The sequence below is a fragment of the Hyperolius riggenbachi genome, chromosome 9, assembly GCF_040937935.1.
Source record: "Hyperolius riggenbachi isolate aHypRig1 chromosome 9, aHypRig1.pri, whole genome shotgun sequence".
In the NCBI taxonomy this organism is placed as follows: Eukaryota; Metazoa; Chordata; class Amphibia; order Anura; family Hyperoliidae; genus Hyperolius; species Hyperolius riggenbachi.
The window spans coordinates 13,143,402-13,165,580 of NC_090654.1; the positions used below are offsets into that span (position 1 = coordinate 13,143,402).

The 22,179-nt window shown below is 45.6% G+C and overlaps 1 protein-coding gene across 1 annotated transcript in view; it reads left to right on the top strand.

Moving 5' to 3' along the window:
* Positions 1-20,019, top strand: part of IFT27 (intraflagellar transport 27) — a 56,798-nt gene extending 36,779 nt beyond the window's left edge. Inside the window, exons 4-7 of the mRNA XM_068255031.1 lie at positions 5,754-5,813; positions 8,580-8,697; positions 11,466-11,575; positions 19,355-20,019. Of these exons, the coding sequence (XP_068111132.1) occupies positions 5,754-5,813; positions 8,580-8,697; positions 11,466-11,575; positions 19,355-19,453 (387 nt within the window). The 3' untranslated portion in view covers positions 19,454-20,019. The remainder of the gene's footprint in view (positions 1-5,753; positions 5,814-8,579; positions 8,698-11,465; positions 11,576-19,354) is intronic.
* The last annotated feature ends 2,160 nt before the right edge of the window (positions 20,020-22,179 follow it).

Sequence of the window (22,179 nt, forward strand, 5' to 3'; positions counted from 1 at the left end):
AGGTTGGCCCGCTACTTGGTTCCAGAGCTCAATTTCGGACCACTTTGTATTTGAGTTTGACACCCCTGATATAGAGGTATGTTTACTAATCTTCCCATAATATACATTCCGTAGTCTGCCTAGCATGGAATATCTGCCCAACCAGTGCTGTACACCATTAGTGAATGTACCTCATAGTGTGAAACGACCCTCAGACTGTACAAATCATTCATTCTTATAAGCACTCCATTATTTTATGTGTACGTGTGAGAAATTAAAATGCAGAAGAATAAATACTTACCTCAGTATGTCGAGATTAGTGCAATGCATTTGTCCTTGTTATGCTGTAAATTCTTGGAATGCTTTGATGTCTCTCTGCTAGCAGAAAATATAGAAACTGAAAGCAGAAGTCCCCTCTTATTGTCTCACACTGCCCCCTAGTGACAAGTGGCCATAAATACACATTACAGCAGTGCTAATTAGAAGCAGGGAATTGTAACAAAAAATGTGCTAAAATAATAAGCTTCTAAATAAATAAGCTGCTAAAGGGTAAATTTATATAGACAGAAATCTTGTATCATTTGCCTTTAAAAGGAAACCCGTAAAGCGATTTGCATTAACAGTTATTTTAAGCCAACGAAAGAGACTGGCGGAAGCGTTTACACTCGGTAACATCCACATAATTCACGGCTACGTGAAATCCTGGCTTAGTAACAGAGCAGAGAATAAATCATTGCGTTGTGCGGCGATTGCCGCGTTCTCCCCAGGACAGCTAATCCTTAACACTCAGGAAGCGGCTGCCTTCATCAGCAGATTGCAGACAAGTCCTCCTCATCAGCAGATTGGAGGAAAGACGCAAGCGGCCAGTAGATCCTGCCGGATCCGACACAACGGAGCTCATACGCAAATCCTGACGCTGCCTATATATAGAGAGAGAGAGGAGTCCTTGCCGGATACGTGAGCAGTTCCTGCGTCCTGTCATCTCTAGTGTGTGATATTACAGCTGATTCACAAAGCAGCCCTAAGCTGCAACGCATGGATTTATGTGCTGCGCTATAGTGCACCATGCGAACGCAAGTTTAAGGTGGATCCAAGATGAACTTTTACTCATTGCATAATTGTGTTCCTTTCCTATTGTTTATAGGGCATTCCTCAAGCCAAATACTTTTTTGTTTTAATACTCTTATTCCTTATAAAGTAAACAAGCCACACCCACAGGTTTTCAGAAAGCCTTGGCAGTAGCGAGGGCTCATGGGAGCTCAGTCTGGGCAGGAGGAGGTGTTACTAGTTAGAGATTTCAGAGGCAGAGGGGAGGAGGGGGGATTAGTTTTTTTTTCACAGGCTGAGTGCTCAAGATGCAGATAAGCCTGCCTCTGTGTAATGTTTACAAACAACATGGCTGCTGTCATTGTATCACAGGAAGAAATAATCATTTTCTATTAAATCTGTTTGCAGCTAGATTTGCTGTGTTAACTATCTAAACTTTAGATAAGATATATAGACAAGTTACTTGTTATAGTTAGTTTTTCATCTCGGATCCACTTTAAAGAGAGTCTGAAGCGAGAATAAATCTCGCTTCCGACCTCATAGATAGCAGGGGCATGTGTGCCCCTGCTAAACCGCTGCTATCTCGCGGCTAAACGAGGGTCCCTGATCCCCCAAATCCCCTCGTTTCAGCGGGGGAGCGCTTCCTGGTTGGGGCAGGGCTAACCGCCGCAGCCCTGCCCCACGCGCGTCTGTCAGCGCGTATCTCCGCCTCTCCCCCACCCCTCTCAGTCTTCCTTCACTGAGAGGGGCGGGGGAGAGGCGGCGATGCGCGGCTGATAGACGCGACTGGAGGCAGGGCTGCAGCCGTTAGCCCTGCCTCCAGGAGCGACCAAGTCTGCGACCAAGTGTCGCTTTGGGGGTGAAGGGACCCCCGTTTAGCGGCGCTACTGCTATCTATGAGGTCTGAAGCGAGATTTATTCTCGCTTCAGAGTCTCTTTAAAGTAGCAGGGACAGCCATACTATCGCAATAAAGGAAAACACATATAGGAGTAGATAAATACTTGTTCTACTTACATAGCATGTGTATTGTATTGTCCACGTTTTGTTTTTAGTGAATTTTATATCATAAATAAAGAGAAAACTATTCCAGGCATTTTACATCTTTACTGCCTCTGACTGAAGCCAATCCTGAAGTCATTTCCTCCCTCTCCTAGAAACTGTGCTGTCATATCTAGCTTGCTTTGTAAACACATTTGAGCACAGCATAGATCGTATTTTTGCAGCTTATGCAGAGGGGTGAGGTGTATTTACCTTCTCAGCCTGTCACACTGAACTGTCCTCAGCCAGTCATTGAGGAGCAGGAATGTGGGAGGGAAGATAAAAAGCTTCCCTCTCTACAGCAGTGTACCAGACCAGGGTCAGGCTGACTGAGATAAGGTTCATTACAGCAGAAACATGATTATATTGGAGCGCTTGCAATGCAGGGTCAGGATGTAGAGTAGCCCTGACCAATCGACGCCTCTCGTTACAGTGAAACTGCTTTCGGCAGCAGAGGAGTTGGCGGCCACAATCGGGATTTGGTTGCACGGGGTTTGAGTGCTGCTCTTGGCTATTATATAGCTGGAACGATAGATTTAAAGATTTCAGATTTATGCAGAGGTCTACACTGGCTCCTCCCACTTCTCATCTGCTGCTCCTCTCTGCAAATCACTACACTGGCTCCTCCCCTCACTCCTCATCGGCTGCTCCTCTCTGCAAATTTCTACACTGGCTCCTCCCACCACTCCTCATCTGCTGCATTTCTGTGGAAATCCCCACACTGGCTCCTCCTACCACTCCTGTGTTGCTCCTCTCTGCAAATCTCTACGCAGAGAGGAGCAGGAGATGAGTAGTGGTTGAAGGAGCCAGTGTAGAGATCTTCAGAGAGAAGTAGCAGATGCTGATTGGTGGGAGGAGCCATCATTTGTGGACTTGTGGGTGGAGCTAATAAAGAGCTGAAGAGTGGTAGGAGGAGCCAGTGTAGAGATTTGCAGAGAGTAGCTGCAATTGAGTGGTGGGAGGAGCCAGTGTAGTGATTTGCGGAGCAGCAGATGAGGAGTGGTAGGACTAGCCAGTGTAGAGATTTACAGAGAGTAGCAGCAATTAAGGAGTGGTGGGAGGAGCCAGTGTAGTGATTTGCAGAGAGGAGCAGCAGATGAGTGGTAGGAGGAGCCAGTGTAGAGATTTGCAGAGAGTAGCAGCAATTAAGGAGTGGTGGGCGGAGCCAGTGTTGTGATTTGCAGAGAGGAGCAGCAGATGAGTGGTAGGAGGAGCCAGTGTAGAGATTTGCATAGAGTAGCAGCAATTAAAGGGAACCTTAACTGTGGGCCCCCAAAAAAATGCACTTACCTGGGGTTTTCCCAAGCCTCCTGCAGCCGTCCTGAGCCCGCGCCGGTCCTTCGGTATTCTCCGGTCTCCCTCCGCAGCTAAGTTTCGTTTTCGGCCGACTGCCAGTCGTCCTCCGGCAAAGCTTCCTCTTCTTCCGCATTCCCCGCCGTAAAGCGCATCCGCATGAAGCAGCGCTGCAATTTTCAAGTTCTGCAGCGTGGTTTCCAGGCCTGATAGCCGATTGGAGGAGTCTCTTGTGAAAGTTACCACTCAGACCGCTGCACGGAAGTTTCACGCTGCGCTATAAACTACTCCCCTGTCTACGTTTGATGAAAACGAGCGAGGAAATTGCTCGGAGCAGCTTTATGAATAGGCCAAACTGTCCGGATCAATAAATCTCATGAAAAAAACATTGGAATATTGATTTCAGCCTTTTAGAAATAGGCCCTTTGGATCCCGTGTTATGCTATAAATATTGATTAAAAATAAATATGAATGACTAATGAATGATGGCCTGCCTTGTCCGGGTGATATGCATGCATAAATTATAAACGCATTAAAAATACAAGCGGACAGTTAGATCTTTTGTCGATTTTTATGAAGGCTTTGACATGTGATTGTTGGCCAGCGCTGGAATCCGCTGTCTGACCGTTCCTTGCGGCCGTCTGAAAGTGAGATTTTCAGAAAACGGAAGCCCCTTTCTCCTCCCCAAGCGTTCACAACTTTCCTCCAATTAACCTTTTGAGGGCCATTGCACACACGCCAGCATAACTATGTTATTACGTGGTGCTGCGTGGTACCCAGTGGCCTTGCTAAACTGGGGCACGGGCCCCTCCTGGAAATCACTGTGCCCCCGCCCGCTCATTAACATACAGTTAACTGTGTCCAGGCTCAGGCAGCATACACTGAACAGGATAGGGTCTGTAAAATACTCTCCATGTCAGCCTGAGTCTATGTAGACGTTAAGTAAACCAAGGATCTTATCTATTTGCCATAAATAGCTCACGATCCTTGCAAGATCCCTTGTAGTTTATGTCTCTGGATGACACTTATATTTGCAAAAAAAAAAATCTTTACTTCCTTCTGATTGAATTTTCTAACATTATCAGTCAACAGGAATAGAGAGAGAAGGGCGGCTTACATTACTAGCTGAAGCTTACCTGCCTCGTCCCTTCCCCTTGCTTATAGTCATGTGACCAAGGCTGGGGACTGGAATGATTTGTCTGTGATCTTTCCACACAGGAGCAGCTTGTTCGCAAGTAAGGATCAAAGCATGCCAGCAACCTAGCCAAGTACATCTGTAGCACCACCATCTGCTCAAAAGCCTCTGAGTTCTGTTTGTGATGTTTACATTTGGTTCCTATAATAGCTAAACTAGTTAGCCTTAATTTTATCACCTGAGTTAGAAAAAAAATATCTAAAGCTCGCTCGTAGAGTATAGTACTACTGTGTAACAAAGTAAACCTGAGACAGATGAAATTAAAGTTTTATACATACCTGGGGCTTCCTCCAGCCCCCTTCAGGCTAATCAGTCCCTCGCTGTCCTCCTCCTCCGTCACCTGGATCTTCTGCTATGAGTTCAGGTACTTGAGCCAGTCTTGCTTAATTTGCATGCACACACTCCGCCGCCGGGAGCGTACTACACCTGCGCAGCACTATTGCGCAGGTGCAGAAAGTTCCTGGCTGTGGGAGCGGCATGCGGCTGGACTGCGCTGACTGGCTGAATTACCAGGACTCATAGCAGAAGATCCGGGTGGTGGAGGACAGCGAGGGACTGATTAGCCTGAAGGGGGCTGGAAGAAGCCTCAGGTATGTATAAAACTTTACTTTTCATCCGTCTCAGGTACCCTTTAATTCGTAGTCACCAAACCAAATTTTAACAACATATCAAATTATTTTATTTCATCAGCAAAGGGAGTGCATACATTTGCATAAATCAGCATCAATGCAGAATTATTTCCATCTCGTTGACCATCTCTATTAGTGACACGGCTACTCATCAGGCTTTATTCTTACAGCATAGATGTTATTTAGTATATATAAGAGATTCCTGTGTACACATCATATATACAGTCACAATCAGATATGTATATCTGACTTTAAAAATAAGGGGACTGCTTTATTGAAGCAGCACAAGTAACTAATTTTGATTGGTTTATTTCATTTTTGTGGACTAAGCACAACTATTACTGTATATATAAATTATTTATGATGACTATTATCTGAGAAATAAAACATTTTATCATATTTTCTATTTTAATTACAGTTTAAATTCATTCGGAGTCGGTGCATTTTTTTCCGACTCCGACTCCAGGCACCCAAAATTGCCCCGACTCCGACTCCACAGCCCTGTTTAGAAGGCAATTGTTTTTTTCGTGTTTGTGGAACCCTCTGACTCATTTTCTGCCTTTGCTTGTAGGAACTCTTCCTGTGTGATTCTCCGGGGAAGCCCTTGTTTTATGAGATGACGGAAACATTGGTAAGTTTTTTGTTTTTGTTTTTTTTCCATTTAAAGAGAATCTGTACTCTAAAATTCTTACAATAAAAAGCATACCATTCTATTCCTTGTGTTCTTCTGGGCTCCTCTGTGCTGTTTCTGCCACTCCCTGCTGCAATCCTGGCTTGTAATTGCCAGTTTTAGGCAGTGTTTACAAACAAAAGACATGGGTGCTAACCAGAGTGTGATAGGCTGAGAGGAGCTCAGTCTGTGACTCACACAGAGCCTCGTGGAGAGGGTGTGTATAGCTTCTATCCTATCACAAGCAGAGCAGCACATTCCTGCCTGAGCCCAACAAAGCCATCAGAGGTGAGAAGATTAGATTATATAACAGAGATGATACAGCCACTGTGCACCTAGAAAAGGCTGCAGTAAGACAGACCACATTAGAACAGGTAAAGGAACTTATAGGATAGAAGAAATAAGGCTGAAAATTTTGCTACAGCGTCTCTTTAAAGGAAATATCAGGCACAATAATAAAAAAACAGATTTACTTACCTGGGGCTTCCTCCAGCCCCTGGAAACTTATGTGTCCCTCGCCGCAGCTCCGCTCTCTTAAAGAGAACCTGTAACAAAAAAAAGTCCCCTGGGGGGTACTCACCTCGGTAGGACGAAGCCTCAGGGTCCCAATGAGGCTTCCCCCTCCCCTGTAGCTGCAGGCAGTCCAACGCTGGCTCCCCCGAAGTGTCCCGGAATCCTCCCTCGACAAGCCTGACAAGGCTTGCTATATTTACCTTTCCTGGTTCCAGCGGGGGCGCTGTTGTGGCTCTCAGCACTGAGATAGGCGGAAATAGCCGATCTCATTTGGGTCCGCTCTACTGCGCAGGTGCAGGAGACTTGCGACTGCACAGTACAGCGGGCCGACAGCGATCGACTATTTCCACCTATCTCTGAGCGGAGAGCCGATACTGCGCCTGCGCTGGAGCCGGGAAGGTAAATATTTACATCCCCACCCTTCGGGGAGCTTTATCGCCGCCGCCGTGGTGTGTTTTTTTTTTTGTTTCCTCTCCAACATTTAATGTAATCTTCTTGCTCCATTGAAGAGAGCTTTCCTCATCAGGCTGCCCTCCTCTCAGTTCCGCTGCCTGATAATGGGACCCTGGCATAAGCTTATTTGAATTGGTAGTCATGGATCTCCATTGGCTGCGGCCAGCTGACCAATGAGCCACTGGCCACCCGGTCCACCCACAGAGTTAGTTTTTGTAACTAGCAGTTTTATTGGTCCAGTTGTAACAATAACTTCTATGCACGACCTTGAGTAACGTGTGGAAGTCACAATTACCGCTCAGAGCTGCACTGAAGCAATGATGTGCGCTGACACCAGAACGTTTCGGATCCATCTGAAGAGCATCGAACCACAAACCAACAAAACAGCGGACTGCAAGTAATAGTAGGCTACATGTGAACAAGAAAATGCATAAAAGTTACTACTATTATAAGCTAGATTAATAAAATTACCAACTAAAATAATTAATCTATGGTGTATGAGATGTTTTTATATGCAGACTTAAAGCGTACCCGGGATGACATGTGACATGATGAGATAAACGTGTATGTAGAGTACAAAACATATTAACCTTTTGAGGACTGACGCAAGTAAATCCTACGCCGCCTTTGTGGCCACCTAACTCTGATGCGGCGTAGGATTTACGCCACCCGCCGTTTCCGCTCCTGACGCGATCAGGCACACCCGAAAGGGGAGATTAAGCTGTCGTATGACAGCTGACATCTCCCCTCAGTGATCAGCAGTCATCACGATTGGCTCCTGATCACGTGATCACTACGATCGCCAGCAGATATTAGTGATTGCTGTTTAGTGATGCGGCGGTAGTGGGGAAAGAAGAGGATCCACTCACCTTCCTGCCATTCCCCCGGCGATCCCCGTAAGTGCGGGGTCCCAGCTTGATGACGCCATCAAGCCGCGACCCGGAGCTTAGGGTCAGTACGAGCAGGGATGCCGGCCAGAGCGGAAGGGTACACATCGGCTCATCGCTGGAGCCTGGGAGGTGAGTAATGGCTGCTGGCTACAGGGGGGACATCTTGATACAGGGGGGGCACCATGCCCAGCTACCAAAGATGGGGATCTGGCTGCCTGAGGCCCCCCCCCCCCCCCCCCCAATTCTTCCTGTCAGAATGCAACTTCTGAGGGCAGGGAGAGATAAAATACATGAACCATTGCCCTTTTTCTAACTCTGGGACGCTTAATAGGCTGCCACTGATCAGAGACAGTAAAACATTCAACCTACTTTGTAAATGTTTAAATATAAAGGCAAACCCTGGGATATCTAAAAATGTAATTTTTAGGAGTAGGAGGAAAAATATAATTGTTTATCTCAACCGTTTATTTTCACCTCGTGTTCACTTTAATGGTGTCACCGCACGGTACACTTCTCAATTATCTCCCGTCTGTTCCTTGTAAATCATCACAACAAGTAGCCTGGTGGTTAAAAGACACAAACTACACCATGCAGTGCGTTCTGTTAGTCTTTGCCAAGCACCATCTGATTTATGTCTGTATAGAGCAGTCATGGCTAACCTTGGCACTCCAGCTGTGAGAAAACTACAGATCCCATCATGCCTCTGCCTCCCCGAGTTATGCATAGAGCTGACAGAGTATTGCAATGTCTGATGGGACTTGTAGTTCCACCACAGCTGGAGTGCCAAGGTTAGCCATCACTGGTATAGAGTGACCAATAATCCCTGCTTCTTGCAGTTTGCGAGATTGACGTTCTGTTTTTGTCTCACTAGTGGGACCAGCCTGGCGCTCTGTGTTTAGTGTTTGATGTGACCAGCGAGGCCTCCTTTGCAAACTGCGCAAGGTGGCTACAACGAGTCAAATCCAAGACCATTAGCCCTCAGCTGCCAGGTGGGTGACAGGCCACGTAGGGGCACGGCCAAAATGGGTGTAGTGGAAATGTGGATGCCGGAAATAGCCTATAGTACAATATTGGTAAAATTAGACACATTCTACTATTGGGCAGAGACAATTGTTATAGTAAAATATCTGTAAATTTTACACTATTTTAACTTCTCCCTATTCTCAGACGAGCCCTCCCTCTGCTGGTGCCTAACCCTAACCCACCCTTCACCCCTCACCAATGCCTAACCCTAACTGATACCACTCACAAACACCATCACCACCACTAATGCCTAATCCTAACCGATTCCACTCACAACCCCCGACTAATGCCTCATCTTACCCGATTTACCCCCCCCCAGCAATGCCTAACCCTAACTGAACCCCTCCCCTCATCAATGCCCAGCCCTAACTTACCCAAGCCTCCCTCCCCCTCCAGTGCCTTTGCTGCTTTATACTAAAAATATTGGGTGCCCCATAGGAGTCGGTGTTATTGTTGGCAGTTGAGGGAAATCTGGGCGCTCATTAAAGAGAATCTGTATTGTTAAAATCGCACAAAAGTAAACATACCAGTGCGTTAGGGGACATCTCCTATTACCCTCTGTCACAATTTCACCGCTCCTCGCCGCATTAAAAGTGGTTAAAAAACGTTTTAAAAAGTTTGTTTATAAACAAACAAAATGGCCACCAAAACAGGAAGTAGGTTGATGTACAGTATGTCCACACATAGAAAATACATCCATACACAAGCAGGCTGTATACACCCTTCCTTTTGAATCTCAAGAGATCATTTGTGTGTTTCTTTCCCCCTGCAGTTCTCATGCACTGAAGTTTCAGGCTGCTCGTTTCTTCCAGCAAACACCTTTGCCTTTGTCTGTAATTCCTCAGTATGTGAAAGCCTAGCCAGCTCAGAGGACAATTTATCCAGCTTGTAAAAGATAAGAGAGAAGAGAGAAGCTGCCCTAGTCTAAATAATACACAGGCAGTGTGCATAGAGGGGCCTGGAAGGGGGAGTTCATAGCAGAACCACAACACTGAAGAACTTGGCAGCCTTCCAGACACAGGCTGACAAGTCTGACAGGGGAAAGATACATTGATTTATTACAGAGACTGTGATAGTAGAAAGTGCTGCAGTAAGCCAGAACACATTAGAATAGCTTTTGGAACTTGTAGGATGATAAAAAACAGGATGCAATTTTTGTTACGGAGTCTCTTTAAAGTGAACTTCTGGACTAAAAATCTACTCAGCAGAACTGAAAAGGCTTGGTGTTTCTTTAACAGTTTCACAGCATCAGAACTTTGTTTTTCTTACCAAAGCATCATTTTTAGCTGCATTTTTACCTAAGCTCCACCCATCAAAGAAAAAAAGCCCGGGCTTTTTTCCCCTGATGCTGTGCAGAGCATGATGGGATTTCCTATGTTGTTGTTCATGTTGCCTAGCAACTGGGAGAGGTGCTCAGGACACAGGACAGTTGGAACTGTGTCTCATGCTCCCTGTCACCTCCTTTCAACCAAAAAGATGGCTGCCATCATGAAATCAAACATTTGCCTGTTCTTTTAAAACAGGGTGGGTAAGAGATTATATTATCTATCTATTTTAATTAACATAACTAATGTAACTTAATGACAGTATGTTTGTTTAGGCTGGAGTTCCACTTTAAGATTACTTTGTGCTGTGGGCACCTACATTTCCCTCAGTTGCAGATAATGAAATTTTGGCCTATGGCGCCTCCACACTTGGCGCTCAAAGTTCCCTTAGACTTGTTATTTCACTTTGCCGGCGTGTCTAACAGCACGGTACTGTGTCTGTGATACTCTAGTCATGAACTCTCTGAGATCTGCTTACGCCCCAATTTGTCTGAAAACTAGAAAAAGTCAATGAGGGGCACGGAAGGTTAATGTGCCATACATTTACTTTCTAAGTTGTTCAGAAATGCTGCTTTTTCCCACAATCCCTCTGTGTATCTATTCCTTCTTTGCTCGTCTTTTCCTCTTTCCACTCCTTATGTACCATATGTTTTGGCATATAAGACGCTCCAGACTATAAGACTCATCTAGGTTTAGAGGGCAAAAACCAGAAGAAAAAACATATACTAAACCTGGTGCGTCCTTGGTCCAGGGGTGTCTTGTAGATGTTCTCTCTCCCAACTGTGTTCCCTTATATCTTCCAACTGTGTTCCCTTATATCTTATGTCCCCTTCTGTCCCCCATGTGTCCCCTTCTGTTCCCATGTGCCCTCTATCTACCTTTGTCCTCCTCCATTCCCCCATGTTCTCCTCTGCTCCCCTTGTGTCCTCCTCCACTTCTGCTGATTAGATGAAAGCAGCAGCAGCATGTCTCACCTAATCCATCTGAGCCCGCAGAGATCAGAGACCTCTCCTATCTCTCACTGTTCCCCAGTCCCGGCTTTTGTTGATCATGTCATTAGCAGAATCCGGCACTAGGGGAGCAGTGAGGGAGAGATGTCTTTGATTGCCACTGGAGCTGATGGATTAGGTAAGAGGAACGCTGCCACTGTTTTCATCTAATCAGGGGGAGCGGAGGAGGACATAGGGGACACAGTACTGAGAGTCCCTGACATCACGAGCGGTTCGGCAGTTCGTATCGGTGGTTGTTCATAAGTCGGGGACTCCTTGTATTTGAAATGTAAGACGCAGTAACTTTTTTCTCTCAATTTTGGGGGTAGAAAAATTGTCTTATATTCTGAAAAATACTGTATTTTCTTTCCTTAAATGTTAGTCCTGGTCCGTCGTTTATCTGCCGTTCTTTCCCGACAGGCGTCCTGGTGGCCAACAAGGCAGACCTGACCGGCCGCAGAGTGGTGGACAAGCACCAGGCGGAGGAGTGGGCAGCCAGCCACGGACTGGAGTATTTCGAGACATCCGCGGTAATTACATCTCATGTACCCAGCAGATAAGTTCTCCGAGAGACAAACTATTCTTGGACACTTCCAGAAACCAAACGGCTTGTCTCACTCAAGCACCGTCCTCCTACCTTTCCCTGTTCTACATTGAAGAGTGTTGTTAATCCGAGTCTTTTCTGCCAGTTCATCTGGCGTTGGCATCTCGGAGATCCAGCAGCTAATTGTGCTGTCCGGAAAAAAGGCTCTTGTTGTTTTTACAAAGCAGAACCTGTTTATTGAGAACTGTGCTGAACACATTGCAGTAAACTGAGCACATGAGTGTTGCGGAAATATGTGTGATTAGCATGGTTCTCCCTTTTATTAGCTCCTTGTGGTGGAAATACTGCTGCTGGAGAAATGTATGAGAACGTTTGGTAGAATTATATAAACACAGCATGTTCAGTTACAAATCTCTACATAATTATGCATGATTGATATTCAGGGTATTTTTTATTTTTTTATTATTTCATTAATTTTCTGCAATAAAATGGAAAGTTGTTAAAGAGGAACTGTCACGAAAATCTTAAAATGTAAAACACATACAGATAAGAAGTATGTTTTCTTCCAGAGTAAAATGAGCCATAAATTACTTTTCTCCTATGTTGCTGTCACTTACAGTAGGTAGTAGAAATCTGACATTACCGACAGGTTTTGGACTAGTTCATCTCTCCATAGGGGATTCTCAGCATGGCCTCTATTCTTTATAAAGACATTCCCTGACAAAGATATATACAATGATGCTGGCCAGCCTCCCTGCTCACCGTACACTTTTTTGGCAGTTGGAGGGAGCAACTGCCATTCACTAAGTGCTTATAAAAATAAAGAAATCCCTGTGAACCTCCCCCATGAGGAGATGGGCTAGTCCAAAACCTGTCGGTTCTGTCCGATATTTTTTCTACCTACTATAAGTGACAGCAACATAGGAGAAAAGTAATTTATGGCTCATTTTACTCAGGAAGAAACGTACTTCTTTATTGTATATGTTTACATTTGTTTTAAATTTTAAGATTTTCGCCACAGAGGTCCTTTAAAGAGAACCAGAGATGAAGCACCCTCTTGTATTTTACCTTATAAATCAGTGGGAACATGACAGTAAACACCTAATCTGCTCTTTGTTTCATTGTTCTCTGTTTAATCTGACTGTTATCACCTCTGATAAGAATCCCCGACTGAGCACTCAGTCTAGTTTTGCTATGGAAAGATTATAGCTGAGTCTGTCTTCTCTGGTGTCTTTACAAGCCCAAGCCTGCCCCCTTGTGGCTCTGCTATAATGACTCAGCTATAATTATTCCCTGCAAAGCCAGACTGAATGCTCAGTCTGGGATTCTTATCACAGCTGATAACAGACACTTAGCAGTGAGGATGAAACAAAGAGCAGGGTAGGTGTTTTCTCTAATGTTCCCACTGATATATATGGTAAAATACACAAGGGTGCTTCCTCTCTGGTTCCCTTTAAGGGGTGGCTGTACCTTTTCTCACTGGGGTCTCTGAGGGGTGAGTCGGGCCTGTCCAGGATGGATGGTTCACTCAGAGCCTGGGTGCGTTTTGATTGGCTGCGTTCCCGAGCTGCGTAAAATGTAAATTTAAGGCAGAATGATTAGCCTATCATTGACCTTCTCTGGGATTTCTACCCCCAAAAAATACATCTAAATACGTTAGAGTCTTGGTTATCCAGGACTGGCAGTGATCGGCTGATGCCAGATAAGGGTGCTCTCTGCTTCCTTGCTTGTTATCCAGGATTCAGAGCCTGGTCTCCTGTGTCAGAGGTAGAGATGGCCCAAACAGTTCGTCGGTGGACAGTTCCTAGGGAACATGGGCTGTTTGCCGTTCGCATTAATCGTGTTTGCATTTTTTACATTGAAGTCGCTGGCCACCGACTTTAGCGGTTAATAGCAAAGCCCCCGTGAGTGCTAGAAACACCAAATGTGCAGGGTATGTTAAGGAGGACAGTGGGAGCTTTTTTCAAAAAGAGTTTTTGAGAAAATCGATGATAAAGTTAGAGGGTAAAAGTAGCAAAGTTGCTGCAGTAAAATGACAGATAATGTATTAACATGTATATAAATGTATTTATTTTTTATATATGTTTAGAGTGTGGGAAATATAGAACAAATTATGTGGGGTTCCCCCCTCCCGAGCCTCTTTAACCCCTTGTCACCCATACAGACTGGGATAGCCAGAATGCGGAGTCCCGGCAGAGTGGGTCTTCGTACCCTGAGCTACACCAGCCCACATAGTCCATGGTATGGGGGGGGGGGGCTCCGGAGGAGAGGGGCGGTCAAGCTTCCCCCTCTCTCCTGGAGTCTTTGTCCAATCCATGGGCAAGGGGCTCTTCCCCCACCCCGGTGCCCCAGGAGGAGGTTGGGACAACAACGACCTGGGGGTGTTCATGGTGGTGTCTGGGAGTCCCCTATTAGAAGGGGACCCTAGATGCCTGTGCTCCTCCCAGGAGAAATAAGTATTGGAGTACAGAGTACCCCTTACTATTTCCAGAAAGCGTTAAATGAAATAAAAACACAACCAAGTCCTTTATTATTCTTTATTAGCCATAAATACTTACCTGTACCTTAATAAAAAAAAAAAACTTCCCACGTCAATATCCTCGGAAAAGTCCCACGTCAATATCCTCTATATTGTGACCTTGATTGAAGATCTCTGCGCACCCACCGGTCCACGAGGCAATGCTCTAGCTATATCCTAAGTATAGCTAAAGCCAAAAGCATCTTTAAAATTTTGGCTCCAAGGCTCCCCTTTGGTCTAATAACAGACCAATGGGAATCAGGAGAAGTCAGCAGTCCACACTCAGAACAAGAACTTTTAAAATTGATTTTCTCAAAAACTATAAGGTCTTTTTGAAAAAAACATGTCCTCTTGTTCCCACTGTCCTCCTTAAAGAGAATCTGTAGTCTAAAATTCTTACAATAAAAAGCATACCATTCTATTCATTATGTTCTCCTGGGCCCCTCTGTGCTGTTTCTGCCACTCCCTGCTGCAATCCTGTCTTGTAATTGCCAGTTTTAGGCAGTGTTTACAAACAAAAGACATGGCTGCTAACCAGCATGTGATAGGCTGAGAGGAACTCAGTCTGTGACTCACACAGAGCCTGCAGAGGGCGTGGAGAGGGTGTGTATAGCTTCTATCCTATCACAAGCAGCACAGCACATTCCAGCCTGACTGCCTCAGCTGACAAAGCCGTTAGAGGAAAGAAGATTAGATTATATAACAGAGATAATACAGCCACTGTGCAACTAGGAAAGGCTGCAGTAAAGGCGCATCGAGTGCGGGAACGCACTGTGTGTATCCAGCATAAGACAGACCACATTAGAACAGGTATAGGAACTTATAGGATAGAAGAAATAAGGCTGAAAATGTTGTTACAGAGTCTCTTTAACCTTGCCAATTTGTGTGTTTAGGGTCTTTGATATTAACCACTAAAGTCGGTGGCCGTTCGGCTTCCGTTTAAGTCTATGGAGCTCACCATGAACAGGAGGTCCATGAACATTTGCGGTAAATTCGCGTTCGTAAACGCAAAATTTGATCGCTACATCACTAGTCCGAGGCAGAGCCCTTGTAGCGTTCTCCGATTCCCCAGCTCTTGTTGTTACGGAAGTACTTGGCAGCCATTATCTCCCCGATGATTTCATCCCCTATGGAAACACTTGAGAGAAGACAGAGAGACAACAAACTTTTCTTCCCACACAGCAAGCAAAAAAATCTGCCTTCCAAACACATGCTGTGACAATATGCTAATATACGGAGACTACCGTAGCGTATATGATGTATGCGGTACTAGTCTACCGAACCGATCGCAGCTCCATACAAGCTCCGCCTGCTAAATATACGGCAAATGTCTGGAGAGGATCCAACCTAGAGAATGAACGGAAGGGTGGCTGGTCTACTACGGTCATCTTAGCTACATTATAAACATATCGCCATGATTGGAAATGAAGGAACGCTAATGTGGGGGAACTCTGTTCATATTTGTATAGATCTCTGAAAACATATTGCTGTTGTTTAAAACAAAATATCCCAATCTGTAGGATTTCTGTTGTTCATTAGAGTTATGTCTGCTCAGAAATGACAGCTGATCGCAGTAGTCTCGGCTCACACTCGTGTTTTTAACGCATATCGAGCTTGATTCACAACCGTGATATGACAAATATCCCACCTTATCAAAGATATCACACCTTATCAAAGATATCACACCTTATCAAAGTTATCACACCTTATCAAAGTTAACAAGCCTTATCAGAGTAGCATAGCGAGCGCTACAAACTTATGCCTGCTAATTGGCAATGGCACTTGTCCTGCCCTGAGCCCCTGCGGGTTTGTAACGCCCGCTGTGCTACTCTGATAAGGCATGTTAACTTTCATAATGTGTGATATCATTGATAAGGTGTGATATCTTTGATGAGGTGTGATATCTTTGATGAGGTGTGATATCTTTGATAAGGTGTGATATCTTTGGTAAGGTGTGCTATCTTTGGTAAGGTGTGCTATCTTTGGTAAGGAGTGCTATCTTTGATAAGGTGTGCTATCTTTGATAAGGTGTGCTATCTTTGGTAAGGTGGGCTATCTTTGATAAGGTGGGCTATCTTTGATAAGGTGGGCTATCTTTGATAAGGTGGGAAATCTTTGATAAGGTGTGATATCAAGCCCATTGTGTGAAATATATCATAGCAGGACTGCCAGGCATTGTTTTGCTTAGGCCCGGTTCACATTAGCGGTGAGCGGAATGGAAGCGGAATGTATACTATACAAACGGTCCGGGAAGCGAACGGATGCAAAGGTAACCGATGGATCCATTCACATCCATCCGCTTGTATGGATCCGTTGTCTGTTCTGCTCAACGGACATAAAAATGCTGCAGGCCCTATTTTTCCGGACCGTTGTGCCCTGCGGACCAGAAACTGAAAATTTTGCTGCTACATAGGAACAAATAGAAACCTGACAGTTTACAGCACACTGGCTGTAAAAACTGACAGTTTTTATCTGATCCTGATGGCCGGATCCGTATGGCTGGCTCCGCAAAAAAACGCTAATGTGAACCGGGTCTTACTGCTGGCAGGTGATGTCAGTCGAAGGAGACGCTGCTTGCTTTTTTGGTAATTGGAAACAGCTGTAAACAGCTGTTATTTCCCACAATGCAATTAGGTTCACAGACAGGAAACTGTCAGGACCATGGTCCTGAAATCACACTGTGGGAGAGGTTTCACCACAATGTTAACCATACCTACCCCCCCCCCCCCTTCCCCTTTCCTGATGATCTGTTTAAGAGAAGGAATAGATTTCTCATGGGAAAGGGGGTATCAGCTACTGATTGGGATAAAGTTCAATTCTTGGCTACGGTTCCTCTTTAAAGGGGAACTGAAGAGAGAGGTATATGGAGGCTGCCATGTTTATTTCCTTTGAAGCAATACCAGTTGCCTGGCAGCCCTGCTGATCCTCTGCCTCTAATACTATTAGCCATAGCCCCTGAACAAGCATGCAGCAGATCAGGTGTTTCAGACTTTAAAGTCAGATCTGACAAGACTAGCTGCATGCTTGTTTCTGGTGTGATTCAGATACTACTGCAGAGAAATAGACCAGCAGGGCTGCCGGGCAACTGGTATTGATTAAAAGGAAATAAACATGGCAGCCTCTGTATACCTCTCACTTCAGTTCCCCTTTAAACTGGATAAGGGGACACCTCATACTGAGGGCACATTTAACTAAGTGAACCGGTGATGCGTGTGATCGTGCTGCCTGTAAATTTACGTTTCCCCGCATGTCCTGTGCTCCTACATTTCCTGTTCAATTGTGCTGCTGTGTTAAAAACCCAAATATCTCTGCAGCCACACCTCCTACACTCCCCAAATTTTCAGGGTATAGAGGGGAACCCCTGAACTACATCTGTGCCAAATTGCAGCCACCGAGCCCCGCTGGTTCCCGAGATAGGTTTTTGTCATTTATCTCTGTAATCAGCAGGGCTCAGGGGCTGCAATTTGGCACAGAGGGATCCCCTCTATACCTTTAAAATCTGGGGAGTGTAGGAGGTGTGGAGGCGGAGATATTTTGGGGAAATAATATTTAACCAGTTGAGGTTTACACCCTCCTAGTGACCAGGCCATTTTTTACAATTAAGGCCACTGCAGCTTTAAAGTCTCACAGCAGACCCGTACAACTCAGCACTCAAGTGATTTCCCCCCCCCCCCCCCCCCCCCCCACACACACACACACATTTCTGCCCACCAACAGAGCTCTGATCCCTGCCAGCATTTTTTTATTTTTGTAATTTTTTAAATTAATATTACTAATTTTTTTGTATACCTGCCCCTCTCTCCCCCCGCCAGTCAATCACTTCTGTGCTTCTCAGGGGGACAGCCCCCCAGTACAGCGCCGCCGTAGATCGCATCACTGTACAATGTAAATAGACGGCGGTTTCGCCATCTAACAGTCTCCTAGTGGCGATCGCTGCTGGGAGACTGAAGGCGGGGCGGAGCCCAATCATTCAAGCAGAGATGCACGCGCATCGGCGTTAGCGGTCTCCTGCAAAACCCCGCCCCAGGACTTCCCGCCGATTTGGCGTTACGCGGACGGCAACCAGTTAAGTTCCCACTGAGCATGCGTGATACTCCATGAGGAAGGGAGATTCCGGGCAGCGCGATCAGACATAACACCGGAGGTGGCAGTGATATGGAGGCTGCCATATTTATTTCCTAACCAGTTGTCAGTTCTGACAATATTGTCCGAAACATCTGATCTGCAAATGCTTGTTCAGGGGCTGTGGGCTTGATTCATTAGGCTGCGCAGCGTAATGGGAGGAGTGTGAGTTGTGCGCATGCCGTGCACGGTAGTGCAGCGTAGCGTGCGCTGGTAACTTATGCGGCCTCCTTGTAACTAACGGCCGCTCCACTCATCCTGCCCTGAGCCCCGACTGGTCCAGCAGCTTTGTAAAATGTGATCTTGGCACTTTGATTGGCACAATAGGCTGCCTGTCACTTGACAAGTCGCGCTCGTCACATGAATCAAGCCCAATGGCTGAAAGTATTAGAGGCAGAGGATCAGCAGGACAGCCAGGTAACTGGTATTACTTATAAGAAAATCAATATGGCAGCCTCCATATCCTTCTCACCTCAAACCTTTGATTTTTAGCAATTCATCCCATACGGACATATCTCAAACTATTAAACTTTGTTCCATGCACTCCTATCCTTTCTCAGCCACGCGCGAGTTTAATTACCAGTAATTAGTTATCAGTGAAAGTTCCGCTGTTTTTCCACCAGGCAATCTGACTGCAGAAAAACTGTGATTTACGGCCCTAGAATATTGACTCTTAGGGCTCAGCCACACTATGAGCGCTTTTCTGAGTGCTTGAGATTGATTAGCGCTTTCTGAGCACTTTTTAAAAAATTGCTCCCATTCACTTTCATCAAAATCGCGATAAAAATTGCATAAAAATCACTGCGTATTCTATGGCATGATCACAGCGTTTTTGTACGCAATTTTTTACGCGTTTTAATGAAAGTGAATGGGAGCAATTTTTAAAAAGCGCTCAGAAAGCGCTAATCAATCACAAGGGCTCAGAAAAGCGCTTATAGTGTGGCTGAGCCCTAACAGTGAGAAGCAAGGAGCAGAGGCTAGTTCTATGCAGGATTGGGACTGTACAGACTCAGGTTTATCTAATGGTGTCACTTGAGGGTCCGGTGTAAATGTCATAGATTACATGAAGCGGCCGTTTCCTCGGATGTTTTCACAGAAGCTCACATCCGTCTGTTTCTGTTGCAGAAGGAGCTGGAGAACTATGACGAGCCGTTCCGAGCGTTGGCCAAGATGTTCCACCACCTGTACTACGAGAGGCTGGAGACCTTCAGAAACCTCCTGTAGCCTCCTGGCTGTGATGGTTCTGGATGGTCAAGAAAGAGATAACCATACGCCTAACGCTGCATCTTACTTCCCAATATTCATTAGTCTTCATATCGGCATGTGAGCCCTTATTCATTAAATGATTCTCCTGAGTTCTCTCTTCTACAAAATACATTCACAGCACCTGGCGACCAATAATGATCCAATCGCTTTCATCCAATCTTACCATTTCTATATAATATAAAGCAACTGCTTAAATTATCCATTACTATTATTCACTCAATTTACCCTTACACTACATAGATTAGGTAAAATTTGATGAAAAAGATTGGATCATTAGTGGCCACCTTAAAGGGCTACTGTAGGGGGAAAATGAGTTGACCGTTCCCGGGGATCCTGTTGGTCCCCCGCAGACGTCCTGTGTCCGCACCGCTACTCACAGATGCTCTGGTCCCCGCCTCCGGGTCACTTCCAGGATTTGTGAGTTTAAAGTCAGAAAACCACTGTGCCTGCGTGGCGGCACCCTTACTCCCACTGACGTCACCGGGAGGGAGGGTGCGGCCGTACAGGCACAGTGGTTTTCCAACTTTACACTCTGAAATTCCAAAAGTGAACCGGAGGCGGGGCCAGAGCATCGGTGAGTGGCTGCACAGACACAGGACGTCTGCGGGGGACCATTAGAAGCCCCGGGTAAGTTCAGCTCTTTTTTACCCCCTAACCCCCTACAGTACTCCTTTAAGAAAAGTAATATCGGCGCAGAACAGCAACCACATTGCGCAGAGCCAGTGTGAAAACAACAACAACCACCAACAACTGAATAAAGTTAAACGTGCAGCAAAAAATAAATAAATCAACTATATAGCCTGAAATGACATTTTCATTTAATGCCGTTATCATCTTGTCATTTATATGTTATAATTACCTGCCGGCTCCGTTCCTCCCAAAGGCCTCCTGGAACCCGTGGCCGGAAGCTTCCTGTATGTAGCCCCGCCCCCTGCTGAGAAACGCAGTGGTGTTTCCTATCTCGAGTAGACGATAAAACCATTTAATGAAAGTGCCATTTCATGCTATGTAGTCACTTTAAAGGACAACTGAAGAGAAAGGGACATGGAGGCTGCCTTTGTATTTCCTTTTAAACAATACCAGTTTCCTGGCAGCCTTGTTGATTTGTTTGGCTGCAGTAGTGTCTGAATAACACCAGAAACAAGCATGCAGCTAATCCAGTCAAACTTCAGTCAGAGCACCTGATCTGCTGCATGCTTGTTCAGGGTCTATGGGTACAGGTATTAGAGGCAGAGGATAAGCAGGACAGCCAGGCAATCTGCATTGTTTAAAAGGAAACAAATATGGCAGCCTCCATATCTCTCTCACTTTAGTTGTCCTTTAAGTACATTTGTAAGAACCTATTTTGGGTACTGTGTTAGGTGCTGCAAAGGTATTTTATGGAAAAGGTGTGAAAACATCTGTGAGAGTCGGGAGAAAAGTTTACTGAAGTGTGACCGTAACATTATGTTAAAATTCCAACAAAAATATATATTTTATTAAGTAACCTTTTGCTGTTTGTGTTCCTTTTTTAAAGAAATGGCTTATAGTGACATTTCCACCATTACAAGACCTGTGACCTGCGCCAGCCTGTCCATCATACACAAACCGTATTTTTCGGACTATAAGATGCACTTTTTCCCCCAAAAGTGGGAGTGGGGGTAGGGAGAGAATTAGATGCGTCTTATGGTCTGAATAGTTCCCTCTCAAGGACATAAAGCAGCAGTCTGCTGCTGCCAGATCCACCAATAATGGCTGCCTACTGCTACTCTGCACATTAATCTGCCAGGGGGAATACTCGCCGCAGCCAAACAGTGAGCAGCTACCATGGTGATGGGGACACTGAGCCAAACTGTCCAGGCTGAAGTCACTGTGACTGGCTCCGACACCATTGTGGGCGGGCCATAGATGGGCCTCCTCAGTCAATCCCCAGTCATCAAGGGGTCGTCAGCTAATCAGGCGGGAAACACTGCCACCAGCTCCACCAATCACGTAAGCTCTGACTGCTGCTCTCTTTTGCCGATGGTCTTAAAGGCTAAAGAATTGCAGTGCAAAAATCGGTAATGGTTTTACAAACTGCAGTGGGCCATACGAATATATTAGGTGTCCAGCAATATGTGATTTTGCATTGCGTAAAAATGCATCAAAATTTGCCAAGTGTGAACCGTGCCTAAGTGATATGCAGCTTCTATCAGCTTCTCTCTCGTTGCCATATCATCTGACGCTTCAACTGTTCCATGTTGCCCAAACAAAACGCCCCTTGGCCTCAAAGCCAAAGCGTTGCCATTGGTTTTGTGGTAGCCAATCAAAAAACGCAACCATGAAGCAGGTCCTTTAACCACTTAAACCCCAAGGGTTTTTTTACCCCAAAGGACCAGAGCCAATAACTTTATTACTTCTTATCACAACAAAGGATCCATCTGAAAATGGCGCCTGCGAATAATGGCGCACGGTGTTGCCGCTAATCCGTTTGCCGCTTATCGCTATTTAACGTTAAAGCCTTATTGTTATTTGACGTTAAAGCCTTATTGTTATTTAGCGTTAACACACAGAACCCTCTCTGTACCTATCCCTAAACCCCCCCCCCCCCCCTGGTGATGCCTAACCCCCCCCCCCTGGTGGTGCCTAACCCTAACCACCCCCCTGGTGGTGCCTAATCCTAAGACCCCTCCTGGTGGTACCTAACCCTAAGACCCCCCAGTTGG